A 15,083-nucleotide genomic window follows, 5' to 3' on the forward strand; every position below is an offset into this window, starting at 1 on the left:
ACTATAAAAAATCATGCGTAACTCTCCTTGAGAATCGAGGGTGAGAAAAAATAAGATTGCATAAGTACTTTATCTCTTGTTTTTCATATTTATTATTATAAAAGTAACTAAAATTAAAATATGGATCTTTTTAACTTATTCACGACTAGATTAGGTAAAATAAGTAATAATAATAATATAATTAAAATGGGACACAAGTTACACATGTGAGCAGCTCGTGGGTAATGTAATTCAATAGTGTAACGTGAGCTGCACGTTTCACAAGTGATTTACAACTTATAATGGTGTTGATAGTAGTTAGACACAGTTCAAAAGGAAATAAAACAATAAAATTTAATTATAAATGGACGTATACTGTTACGAACTTAGGACTACTTAGGATAACTGACTGTAGTTTCATGTTACAATTTGAAGTCATTCTAGAAAGAAAAAAGGTTAATTTAGGTTTATTTCGATTGTTTTTTGGTGATTACGAGGTCAGTCGAATTGACCAATCCTGTTTTGAGATAGGGTAGAGAAAATAACAGATAAACTATAAGGATTTAATTAAACAAACGTTTGAAATACATTTAGGAGGTTTTAGGGATTACACAAAGGAAATTTGAGATTTTTGAGATGACAAAAAGTATTTTTAATTTTAACATGAAAATTACTTTGCACATGGACTATTCAAAATAAATACTCAATATATTCATAGACAAATCTTTATTTTAATTTATTAAAAATACTTCACTAAGAAATGACTTTTTGTATGTGAAAGACTTGTAATATTAACTGAAAGACTGCCAAATTTTATGAAGATATATACCCAATATATTGAGAGTTATAAGCATTAAATTTATAAAGACTAAATGTGTACAAAAGGGTCACATGACTCGGTCAAATGGACTGACCCCATGTTAAGAGAGTTAACAAAAGAAAAACAGCAATTGTTTTTCAAAGCCATTGTTAGATATATATAGAAACAAACATTAAATACAAAGTTCACAATGTTTACTAAATACTTGCTGGAAATATTAAGAGGCTGTCCATTTGATCCCAGGCCTTTACCAATTCCTTGAAGACCACCTGGTAAAGAAAACATTATCTAAAATCATACTAAAACAGAATGCATGCATGTGATAATTTATGTTTGAACTACAAATTGATAATGATTAATGTTAATCAAACATATATATATATATATATACACACACAAAAATATTTTATAAACAACACTGAATAGTGAATAATTATGCACTAACTAGAATGAATTATTAGTCTACATATACATATCCAAACATTGGGTTTATAGTTATGGGTAATTACACTTTCACAGTTAAATATTAATTATTATAAAATGTCAAGGAAACAAAAACCATACATGGAATAACAGCAATTTTATAATTCTAGTTTCTATTACATATATCTGAAGCAAAGTGAATATCTAATTTGATCAGTGATACCAAATTCTTCAGTATGTTAAGCATTGTAATAATAATACCCTCATGCTTAGCAGTTATTATTTCAAGGCAAAAAATAATCATACTGCATTACACACAAAAATTAAACAATAGTGAGGTTTGTTTAAATTTGTAATTTTTAGGTTATTAATTATTTTCAAATTCATCATGTTTATTGTAAAGAATTACACTAATCCTACACCAATGATTCCTTATGTAATATGCCTTTATGAGAAATGACCCAAATTCTGCAAAACAAAAGGCTAGTTTTGATTGATCAGGAAAGGTGTTTACTGTTAAGATAATGTTAGGTTTACAGATTTTATTTTATTTGCTGGCATTGACTTTGGTAAAGTGCATGTAAGCTGACAGAAACCAATTAAATGTCACACTGCTTCAGGAGGGGTGCACCCAGACTGAGATGGCACAGGTCACGAGGATGTCACAATCTCTGGTCAGTAAATTGTGGCACTGACACTAGGTGACAGGATAATATATCAAAAGGCCAGGGTTGCAGAAGGGCCACATGTGCCATAGCCGACAGATATCTGCAGAATTTAGCCTTTAGAAACTGCACCAGCAGCCTCAGAAACAAGCTTCAGCAAGCCACTGAAGAGCACGTATTGTTGTAAATGGTCAGGAACAGGCTCTATCAGACTGGGCACAGATTCAGGATACTAGTTAGTTCCTGCACTAAATTCAAGGCATCGAACAGCCCGGCTAGTATTTGTCCATAAACACGTCACCTGATCCCTTTAGCAAGTGATAAAAGTGTGAGGGTCTGGAGACCTGAAAAAAAAAGAGTAATATTCAGCCTATGACATTGTCCACCATGATGCCTTTGGGATGGCACCTTTATGTAGGGGCATACAGACCTCTATTTGGTGGATGAAGGATCCCTAATAGCAAATGTTACTGCATGATATCCTGCTACCTATTGTTCACCCCATTTGCTGATGCTGTCAGAGACAACTTTATGGATAACACCCATACTCACACTGCAATGTTTTCAAGATGAAGGAATAGAGGTATTGGACTAGCCTGATAAGTAGCCAAATATAAATACAACTGAGCAAATGTGGGACTTGTTAGGGAAACCAATTAGAGACAGATAACCTGGTTCCATGACTGTCTGGAAACTCAAAGCTGCCCTCATCCAGGAGTGAACAGTGCTGTTCCAACAAGTCATCCAAAATGTCAACAGCAGTATGGGGAACATAGAAGTGAAAAACAACAGAGGACCTACCAACATGGGGTCGATCAATGTGACAACCTCGTAACCATTTTGTGCTTGTTATATTTATTTAAGTCATTTGTTTTTGAAACAAAATATATCTAATGTTTAATAATTATACAAATTTAACAAGTATGATTTTTTTTATTGTCTTCTTTTAGCAGATTTTATATACTTTTAGTAATTAGCAGTTTTATCACTGAACTTCTAAAAACACTTGCACATGTTGTAAACAAAGTATTTACTTGCTTAGTGCACAAGAGTAAATGCTGTAGTTCCATCTACAGTACAAATATAACTAACAGAATTTTTAACTTTCAACTAAATTTTCTAATGAATGTTCTACACCACATGATATTCATTGCCACATTTTAAGATATACCAGTGATGAAAAAAAACAACAAAACAAAAACATACTTGGCAGCTTAGGTGGTAAACCTTCAAGATCATCATTCATTTTATCCTGAAACAAAAACTGATATTAAATATGCATGCTTTGTTGAAAACAAAAATTATTTTCAAACAGATCTAACACAGTAAAAGCAAAATACTAAATTATTTGAAATGCATTAGCATAATTTAAATTTTATGTCTTAGAAGAATATCAAAACTTCATATACAAAATATAATTCTGCAACTAAAGCTTAACAAAGTGTAATATAAAGAAAAATTATAAATAATAAAAAAAAAGTTCCATATTACACAACATGGGCAAGATACGTACCAATCTAATTAACTATTCAACCGACAGAGAAGTTAGGATAGTATGAAATAAAAGATCAATTATATTAATAGCTGTAATTACAAGTTATCATAGGTTAACATGGGCAAGATACGTACCAATCTAATTAACTATTCAACCGACAGAGAAGTCAGGTTAATATGCAATAAAGCACAATTATAGGAAATTTCTGTAATTACAAGTTATCATAGGTTAACTTGTGGTGTCACTAATAGAAAACAAAAACTTTTACAATACAAAAATTCTCTAGCTTCTATCCTTAGATGTGGTACAAGATTGAATACTGATAAAACACAAATCTTCAAATCCTAAGCCAATACTGCCTGAGAATACACTATACAAAATCTTTATTGTAAGACACTGAGAAAGTTTTTTGGAACAAAGAAACATTGATGCAGCTTAGATATGTTCCATTCTGTATCTTAAAATCAAAATAATTGAGTTACGTGGTAAATACAAGAAAATCTTCAGTATCTGATTATTGATTTATTAAAATTCTGAAACTTGACACAAGTATGTAAGTCATTAACGTGACATAAGAAATATTAATTTTTTTATCAACCTACAAAAGTTGTAAGAAAATGGAAATCTAGGTTACTTTCTTTAACAACCTACAATAACTGTAAGTAACTGAAAATCTTGACACTCAACCACTGCTGTATGTCACATGCAAATCTGCAATGATTCCTGGTACTGGGCAAAAGTAATGCTCGGCATTGGATATAAAATGTGATTGACATATTGTTACACATTGTTCTTTACTTTTAATCTTAAATTTTACTATTTGCCATGTCCATCATAGGGAATCAAACCCTCGTATTTTTGCATTGTAAGTTTGTAAACTTACCACTGACCCTTAAGTTCTTAGAATCTATATGGAAATCATTACTTGTGTAGATACTAATTCCAGTATTGAGTTGCTTAATTTGTTAAATTTAAAACATTGTATTTTGACATCTTAAAAACATTTTTGATAGTATAAAATTTTACAAACTACCAGAACTTGGGAGAAACTCAAATTATAAGCATTAGTAAACCACCAAATTAATCTGCGCTAAGACATGTGAATATACAAGGACAGTTCTTTCAAGTTTTTTCAAATGTAAGCATTCACTAACTAAAGCTGACTGAAATCAGTTTAGATGTGGCTTCCCTCTACACTTCTGTATCTGACATCAACTAGCCTTAAAATATTCCTCTGCAACTTTTAGAATGATGTATTCACTTCATTCTGCCCAACAGTTAGTTTAGGTGTGGTTATAACTGGTTCACACCAAAACAGTTGAATGAATAGCATTTAAGTGCACTGCTATGTTGTACTCCTGCTAACCTTGTTATACTGGATAAGACACATATAGTGTGGTTTACATATTACAACATATTCTCCTTTGCTTTCACTGATGGAACCTTACAAGTACCATAACTACTTACCATGCGAACACTCATAGTACGACTATACAGCTTCTGGTTATTAAACATAGCTGAATAATAATTAAGGACATAATTTATATCTTTTTTCAAAATTAAAAGAACACAAGTTATAACTTAAACTTTTGTGTAAAATGATATAATTTTACTTATCCATGCAATTATTTTCAACAAACCAAAAGCACAGTATCCAAATACTGTAGATATGTTATTTGACATGTATAATTTAAATAAGTAGCCTAATGCTTACTAATTAATAGGTGTTTTTTAAAAATCCAACAACTTCTTTCAAATGAAATTAACAACTTCCCTACATGCATCTTTTTCTGCACATCACAAGGTTTTAGTGAGTTACATTCAAAATGTAATTAAACTACTTTCTTATCAGGATGTACGAAAAAGTCTAGCATAAAAATATAACTAATAATATAAAAGTTCTACATTCTTAATTTCATAAGGCAATATTTAAAAAATAATCATGAATTTCCCCTAGTATCAAAATTGTGACATTTTCTTTCTAGGTATCTCCTCCTCTCTGATTTATTTACCACCCCTCCGAGAAGTAAGAAATTTAACATAAATTACTCGTCATAATGTTGTCATCACTCAGGCAAAGCACCACTTTTATAGCATTCATCCTATTTGGTTACAGCAGCATCAAATAGAAAATCAGACCCAGACCCCTTTTGCCATGCCCACCTGTCACATCTTCTTTTTCAGAAATTGCCAAGTTCTCTCCAACATTTATTACTTTATTTTCCTAGATGACATTTAATCTTACTTTTTATACTAATGGTAATATTTCACCAAATAATTTTTATTTAATTAAATAACGAATCAACGAACACAGAATAATAACATGCAAAAAGCAGACTGTTTCATAGCAATCAAAATTTTTCTGGCTTTCTACCTATGCAACAAGAGCCATTAAAAATTCATCTAAGCTCGTCAATGTGTTTCCCATGTGAATAAAACTTCAAACTAAAAGTGAAATCAACAATTCTTTGTACAGAAAACAATGTAATATAATATGTCACTCAGCTTTCTATTGGTTATAAATAATATAGTATTAAAGCCAGAAAGAACTAAAGGCAATTTATGAATGAGAGGATGTGGCAGGTGGGCATGGAAAGAGATGTATGATTTTCTATTTGATAATTCTGTAACCAAATAAGATTGAAGGCTATGAAAATTATGCTTTGCCTGATTGATGATGACATTATAATGAGTAATTTACATTTTAAATTTCATATTTTGAGGGCTAGTAAATAAATTAGAGAAGAAGGGATGTTTATAAAGAAAATGTCCCAATTTTCACACTAGGAGAAATTCATGATTTTTTTTAATATTGTGTTATAAAATTAAGAACATAAATCATATATGCTATTAAAAGTTGGATTATTAGCTACATTTTTATTCCAAATTTATTCATATAACATGGCAAGAAAGTTGTTTAATTAAATTTTGAATGTAAATCACTGAAACCTTGTAACATTCAGAAAAAGGTGCCCATGGCAAGAGGGTTAATGATTACTGAAAGCTTTCAAAATTTTATGAAGATACACAAAATATATTAGAAGTTATACTATGGGAACTATAAAGGTCATTTTTGGGGTCATGAACATGGCTGATTCAACTGAGTCCTTAGTGGGAGAGTAAACAACAGCTGTGGTTCATTTTTACTAGGCACATTACAAAAATTGGTCCAACACTCCAGTGATAATGGATGTAGCTTGATTATAATAACAGCCCAGTTACATCTCACAAAGTTATCACTGACAATGTTTCATGTTACATAAAGTATGTATCTGAATTCTTTCATTGCACTAGTGAATCTGTTTTTATCCTATATGTGAATAATTCTTAAAAAATCCATCTTATTTTTAGTAAAATTTTGTTTGAAATAGTGATTTGTTCATAAATACATGGATTCAAGTTGCCTATAGACATCCAACAACAGTTCTAGATGTAAAATCTGACATTAAATTAACTGCTGGATATCTATATGAAAATCAAACATGATTTACCAGCTATTTCTGGCAAACCACTGAGCAAATACGAGCAAGCTCATCATACAACAATTATCACAATATTAAAATATTTGTATTTTCAATACAATTACTACAGTTATCAAAACTACAAACTTCATTAATATTTGAACACACAAGTAACTTGTTAAAACCAGAATTCAATTGCTTTAAATCATGACCACGTTTAGTAAACTGTTAAACACAATTATAATTTTCATTGTTTTAAATTAACTGTAACAATGAGAAGTAATAAATAAAAGGATACAAATTGCCTGCACAGCTTCAGCAGGATGTTCATATGAAATAACACAACAGCCTCTGCTTCCTCCATCTTTGTCTTTTTTTAGGTCCACTTTACAGATCTTCCCTGCTAACTTAAATATATCTTCTAGTTTTTCTTCTGTTACTTTGTATTCCAGCTGTTATAAAATAGTATAGAACAGAGAAGAAATACTATCAATAATTGTTACATCTTACTCTTGAAATTAAAATTTTACAATATTAACTCTATTGGTGTGGGCTTGATCGAATTGACACAAGATTGTAACAAGGGAGTACTCATTACAGTATATCTACACAAAATTTGGCAGACTTTCAGTCTTTTGTACACATAAAATCATATTTTTTAATGAAGTAGTTTTACTAAAGGTTTGTCATATAATTTTTTTATTGCATAGTGATTTAGATGTTAATATTAAAAATACTTTTCATCTCAAAAATCATCTGTGTAATCTCTAGTACCTCCTAAATAACTTTCAACGTTTTTTTCCAGTACAACTAATTTTATCTGTTATTTTCTCTACCCTGACTAACCTCATAACCACCACCACCACCACACACAAATATTAATAATAATAATCTAAACTACCTTTTTTCTTTCTAAAATGACTTAAAATTGTAACATGAAACTAGACTTGTTTATCCTATATAACTTTAAATTCATAACAGTATGCACCTGTTTATACCTAAATTTAATCTTTTACTGACCTTTGAACTGAAACTAATTTTCACACCACAAGTTGTAAATCACTTAATGAACAGATAGCTCACATTATGTAGTATAAAAAGTCAGAGAGAATTATTGACAAAACCTGAAAGAGAGGATGTGAAAGGTGTGCATGGCAAGAGGAGTCTGATTTTCTATGTTATTGTTCTGCTTGATTGATGATGACATTATAATGAGTAATTTACATTATATTTTATGCTTCTTGGAAGGTTGGTAAATAAATTAGATAAAAACAGATGTCTAGAGAGAAAATGTCACAATTCTCTCACTAGGAGAAATTCAAGATTTTTTTAAATATTGAATTATGCAATTAAGAACAGAAAACTTATATACTATTAAAAGTTGGATTATTAGCTAATTTTTATGCTCAATTTATTCATATACCATAATAAGAAAGTAGTTTAATTAAATCTTGAATGTAACTCGCTAAAACCTTACTACATATAGAGAAAGATGCCCGTGGTGAGAGAGTTAATATTTTATCAGGAATATTTCCCTATCTTGTTTTCAAAGGATAAAGAATGTACAATAAAAGGTTTTGCGATTTACATCCAAAATATTTAATTAAACTACTTTTTGTTCATGTTATACCAATTAGTATAGCTTAAAATAGTAGCTAATAATCCACATTTTAATAGTATACAAGTTTTAAGTTCTTAATTTTATAAGGCAATATTAATAAAAGAAAAAAAACTGAATTTCCCATATTGTGAAAATGTAATATTTTTTCTCTAGACATCCTCTCTTCTCTAATATATTTACCACCCCTCCAAGAAATACAAAATTTAATGTAAATAACTTATTACAACGTTGTTATCATTCAGGTAAAGCATAATTTTCATAGCCTTCAATTTTGTTTGGCTACAGAAATATCAAATAGAAGATCGGACTCCTCTTGCCACACCCACCCGTCACATCCTCTCTTTCAGGATATGTCAATAGTTTTCTCTTACATTTAATACTATATTATTTTTAAACAATACAAGGTCAAGAATTTCATTTATCAAATGATGTATTATATTACATTGTTTTATCTACAAAAAAAACGTTAATTTCTCTTTCAGTATAACCTTCATTCCCACAAAAAACACAACAATTAGCTTGGATGAATTTGTAACAGCTCTTGTTGCATAGTTAGAAAGCCCAAAAAATTGTGATAGCCATGGGACATCTACTTTTTGCATATTATTATTCTATGTTTTTTGGTGGATTATTTAATTAAATAAACATTATGTAGTGCACTACTGCCATTAGTATAAAAAAGTATGCTTGCTTAAGTGTCACTGAGAGCAAAAAAAGAAGACCCAGTTTTTGTATGTCCTCTTTATTTATTATTATAAAAGTAACTAAACTATAAAAATAGAAAACTCTTTAGGTTAGTTTAAGATTAGATTAAGTAAAATAAAAAATAATAATATAATAATTTTTCAAGAGGCATACATGTGAGCAGCTCGTGGGTAATGTAATTTAATAGTGTAACATGAGCTGCACATTACCCAAGTGATTTACAACTTATAATGATGCAAATAGTAGTTAGACATAGTTCAACAAGCAATAAATAGATGTATACTGTTACAGATTTAAAGCTACTTAGAATAAACAAATGTAGTTTCATGGTAGAATTTAGTCATTCTAGAAAGAACAAAGGGTAATTTAGATATATTTTGATTTTATTGGTGGTTACAAGGTCAGTGAAATTGATCAAACTTGTATAGAGTTAGGGTAGAGAAAATAGATAAAATGTAAAGTTTTACTGAAAAAAAAAAACGTTTGAAATGTATTTATGAGATTTTAGAGAATGTGCAAATGGAAGTTGAGATGAAAAAATGTATTTTTAATCTTAACATGAAAATTACTTTGTACTCTGACTAGTGAAAAAGAAAAAAGACTTGATATACTCAGACAAATCTTTAATAAAAATGTTTCACTATAAAACCTGATATCTGGTATATACAAGACCTGTAACATTTACTGAAAGTCTGCCAAATTTTGTGAAAGTACACATACTACATTACAAGTTAGTAGCATCAAAACAATAAGAATAAAGTTGTCATGTAATTGCTCAATTCAACCTAGCCTGTGTTGAGAGTTGAATCAAAGCTTTTATTTTCTTACAAGTTTTACTTGTTATTGGGTATAAACATTTTCAGAGCAGCATCAGTTTCTAGTGCTTCTCAATAAAAGATATCTGGCATCTTAATTGTTAGTTAACAAATTGAAAAAAATTTAGAGAGAGAAGACACTGTTGAATGTTAGAGTATTTAAATATTCTTAAAGGACAAATGAAATAAAACAAAAAATACAAACTACGTACATTTGAAACAAATACTCTGTTACACAAAGGTCCATCAATTCCAAGTGATCTGAGAAACTGGGGACTTAATCCATAGGTGTTGAACTGGGAGGATGAACTACTACTTATTCCTCCCAGACTTACATCCATTCCCCCTCCAAAGCTACTACTAAGAGAGACATTTCTTTCTCTGGAGCCTTTTAATGGTCGTCCATATCGATCTCTTTCCACGTCATCATCCTAATAATAAACAATATAAATTAAATAAAGTGGTACCAAATAACGTGAATAAAAAGTGAATGAAGACAGTATCCCTGATTCTCTGGAATGCTAATTGGAGTATTTTATGGCACGTATTTCATTGACAAATTTATGACAACTCCAATAAAAGAAAAACTTTTTAACAATCAATATCTTGCCTTACAGCTTCATAAGGAACTTACTACACATACTGAGCCACAAGAAAGATTTATTACAATTTAACAAAAGGAACATTTTAAAAATAGCTCAGATTATACTCACAGTATACTATCTTAAAGTAATTAAAGTTGTATCATTAAATTACTATACAATCAAGATTTATGGCATGAATGCATAAAATATAAAAGTGAAAAATATAGTAAGACTCCTGTTAAGTGTTTTTATAAAGTCCAACCTTTATTGCTATTAATCTTTGACATTTTTCTTTGTATTAAGTTGATTCTGATCATGTCTGTCCTCTTGCCAAAATTTCTAGTTGAAATAATGGGTTTTCATTTGGTAGACCACATTTGTTTCATACAGTTTTCTGTTACTGTGTTTACTACCTTTTAATTCTGAATGCCATTAGCATGTTCATCTTTTTCATGATAATTTAGCTTCTAAAAAATAAAAATAAATTCTGTAACTAGCTATAATTGTCTTAAATTATACTAATTTTGATTAAAACAAATCTCATTACACTGTCAGGATATATGTAAAAACCCAAAGCATAAAATTTTACTACTACAATGTTTAATTGATGTTGATATTGTTATATATGCTTAGAAATAATCAGTTATTAGCTAATTCATTGACTAAATTGCTGTACACTCCAGCAGTGTTGATTTAAGAAAATTTGGTAAAGGTTTTATGATAATTGACAGCCCAATCAAGTAAAAGCACTAACACTTAACATTTCTTAATGATTTTATATGGTTGTATAAGGATGTCTGGCTTTTTCAATTTCTGGGAAAAGCAAAATTGGAGGGAATTTGGACCCCCCCCTCATCTGCACCTGCTCATAAAACATTATTAATTTCTTGAGAAATGAGTGAGGTAAGCAGCTGGCCTCTTGGATTCCTTAAATACACACCTACTTATACAATGAGGGGTTAGACCCCTCTAAAACTTTCCAGATCCATGCCTACTTATACTCATTAAAGAATAAAATTATGAAATTATAATTTAGAAACAAACATACAACATAATACACCAGTAAATTTAACACTTAATTACCCAAAGCTGGCAGTAGGCTAGTCAGTTGCCTTCTTTGTACTTAGCATTTTAAAATTAGTGACAAATATTCAGAAAGAATTAGTAGCTTTAAAGACAGGGCAAGTAAATGTAGTGGGAATTAAACTTAAGACCTTCAAAATGAGACAACCCTCCTCCATTGTGTAGCTTTGTGTTTAACAACAATTAAATATGATGGCAATATTTTGATTACTTGGATAATAGGAATAATCAAAAACAGTTAAAGTGAGAACAACTAATTTAGATTAGTTGATTATTTTTGTGACAATTGATTGTTGAAATAATAAAAAAAAGTTATAATTGGAAACATTAATTTCTATTAATCAATTATACTGGCTAAATCATCCTGCTCTAAATATAACTATACAGCATTAATTGCTATAAAACAGTACGTTAGGAATACACTTATGTACTGTTCTTAATACGTGCATTTTGCGGAACTATAATGAATCTTTCTTATGTCACAGCAAGCATAATGATAAGCTACTCCTGAACACATCAGTGTGAAAGTTTTTCTTTTACCAGAGTTGTCATAAGATAATCCAAGAAATGTGAATGAAGACAGGTTAATGTAGCAAGTTAAACTATGCTTCTACAAACTTATTATTAATTCTTGATGTTAAAATAATAATGTAATAAACTTACTTCCTTCACAACCAGACTTCTTCCCTTGTATTCAAATCTATGTAGTACATCAATGGCTTTCTGTGCTGCAGTTTCATCTTTCATCTCAACAATCCTAAATCATAACAGTAACTAATAACTACCATATGAAATGATTACTTTAATTGAAAACACAAAACAAAAGTTTGTGTATCTTGGTAGTGGCACGTTAAGAGATACAACATATGCAAGGATAAAATATCAGAAAGATATACATTTACTTTATTGTAAAATTATGACTTGTTAAAAAGACCTATAATTAGTAAAATAAATTTATTCATTTTCAATTTGTGAAATAATTCAATCTGTTATGGCATTTTTTAAAATCTTATTATTTACTTATTATATTATATATTATTATTATATTAAAGTTTCTTATTTCAGATGAACTAATAACATGGAAATACTAGATAAAGTCAAGCAAATAATGCAAAATATATTATTCAGTTAAAGCATCTTCATTCTTTATCATTTGCCTCTTTTTTCATGTATTTAACAATCATGAGTTTACCACTTATAAGCTATTGGACATAATGAACTGAAAAAACCACAAAATAAAATCAACTCTACATACAGTGTGTTTCTAAAATAAGTCTCACACTCCATGTTTTGAAAGTTTAGTTGATAGTACAGTAATAAATGTAATTATAATGTCCATTAATGTATAAATAACAACAAAAGAATGTTGAACAAACAACTAATATTAATTACTAACATACAAAACTTTCTTCCAGCAAGTTATTCTCCAGTTAATTCTAAACAATAAATTCAAATGATTTAAACAGGTGCTAGCTGTTTAGTTAAAAAATAAAGCCAAAAAAGGTAACACTGGATTTCCATTACACCTATTTAACATTGTTTATAGGATTGAATTTCCTCTTACATCTACATGTGTATCAACAAGATAAGTTTTTACTCACTGTTTCAGTAATATCAGACAGTAAACTTTAAAACTTATCATAAAATCATATTTCATGCAGATGATTGCAATGGTCATTATTTATAACACAAGGAACATTAATTACCTATCATGCTAGAAGTTGGCAGCCACATTCTTGGACCAATTTGTAACACTAAGCAAGTACCATTGTGGTTTATAAATGTCACACTTATTATATTTGAAACATTAGGTATCAGATTTCCAACTTTATATTTCACTCACAAACTTTAACAGCAGAGTCACAGAGTGGGTTAACATTCTCAGTCTTCAGCTATAGTACAACTAACACTTAAAAAGAATAACATAAAAAGGCTTCAATCTTCTATTTAATATTCATCTTTTATTTTCCAATAAAAATGAAAATCCACGAAGTTGAGGTGTCTTTATTTTCTCATTGGAACTGTCTTGTAATTTTTTAAAAATGTTGGTGGTATTTAGGACTGGATAGTCGGTATTAATTATCCATCTAAGTTGGAAAGTTAATTAAGGTTTAAATTCTTGGATGATTATATGTACAGTTTAAATATGTGATAATTTTCATTTTCTGGACAATTTCTTAAACTAGTTTTAATTACCTAGTTTGATGATTCACTTACCCACATCCACGAAACTTTCCATTTTCATCATTGAACAGTTCAACATAAGAAACATCTCCAACTATTCAAAACAATAAACACTATGTTTAATTTGTAAATATAAATTTGATTCTCATTCACAACAAGGGTGCATTATTTTCCCACTCTTCAAAACATGCTCTTTATGATCTGGTTCAAAGTGAAAGAATCATGTAAAAGTTTGAGGATTGCCATTGAAAACTATTATAGTTGTGAGATATAACAAACAAGCCAATACTGGTTTTTAGTTTATTTAACTAATACTGTGGTCATGAAGAGTCAGCAACGATCTTTACTACAAAATGAAATTAACCTCCAATATAAAATGAATATTCATTAATTTGGTGAGACAAATGACCAACAGTTATAATTTCAATTAAATAATCAGACTACAGAAAATAAATCAGGAAAAGAAAATCAACTAAGATACATCCTAAAATACAAAAACCATTAATAATGTGTGTTACTGACAAATTTACTATGGTTATTCAAACTGCTAAGATCATATCAATTTACAAAAGTAGCAATCCTGACCAGGTGAGCCTATTTTGTATAATTGTATCATTAAATGTTTTTCCAGACCAATAAGGTATTGAATATTTTGAAATTTGGTTTCAGGCTATTGAAAATTAATGTCTTATTGGCAATCAATACAAAGTTTATTAAGGTTTATGAGCCAAGTAATTTATTTGTTTTCTGTGCTCAATATTGCCAAGGAATTTAACAGTGTAAATTACAGTCTTGCTTTATAAATGTGCTGAGCCTATCTGATTAAAAGGCAATATTACACTACAGTTAATGGTATAAAGTCCCTTCTTCTGTCTTGTTTGTGGAGTTCCTCATGGCTCAAACCTTGGACCCCATCAAAATTATTTATGTAAACAATTTACTCTCATTACATCAAACAACACTTGTAAGTTGGTTGTCAACTATATGACTCTTATTAGGGGGTTTTCCTCTCTGGGTGCTCTATCAGATCAATTATGCCACTTTCTATAGTCAAATGACTTATTGAGTGTTTGGAGCTCACACTTTGGTGTGTTAAGATCAATTTGGCTAATCTTTGATAGGTTGTTTAGGCAGAGTATTCATAATGAATCTAAGTTTCAAATAGACAGCAACTTACAAATGTAGAGGATGACGTTTCGAAAGTCTGCGGAAGACTTTCAAAACGTCGTCTTCTACATTTGTAAGTTG

The 15,083-nt window shown here is 29.7% G+C and overlaps 1 protein-coding gene across 1 annotated transcript in view; it reads right to left on the bottom strand.

Moving 5' to 3' along the window:
• LOC106472496 (myelin expression factor 2-like) overlaps positions 1–15,083 on the bottom strand; it is a 39,729-nt gene that overhangs the window by 15,327 nt on the left and 9,319 nt on the right. Inside the window, exons 3-9 of the mRNA XM_013933151.2 lie at positions 13,869–13,929; positions 12,315–12,408; positions 10,197–10,415; positions 7,142–7,295; positions 4,850–4,899; positions 3,094–3,139; positions 1,009–1,068 (exon numbers count right to left, since the gene is read on the bottom strand). Coding sequence (XP_013788605.1) covers positions 1,009–1,068; positions 3,094–3,139; positions 4,850–4,899; positions 7,142–7,295; positions 10,197–10,415; positions 12,315–12,408; positions 13,869–13,929 — 684 coding nt within the window. The remainder of the gene's footprint in view (positions 1–1,008; positions 1,069–3,093; positions 3,140–4,849; positions 4,900–7,141; positions 7,296–10,196; positions 10,416–12,314; positions 12,409–13,868; positions 13,930–15,083) is intronic.

This window comes from Limulus polyphemus, unplaced genomic scaffold (assembly GCF_000517525.1).
Source record: "Limulus polyphemus unplaced genomic scaffold, Limulus_polyphemus-2.1.2 Scaffold5381, whole genome shotgun sequence".
NCBI classification, from domain to species: Eukaryota; Metazoa; Arthropoda; class Merostomata; order Xiphosura; family Limulidae; genus Limulus; species Limulus polyphemus.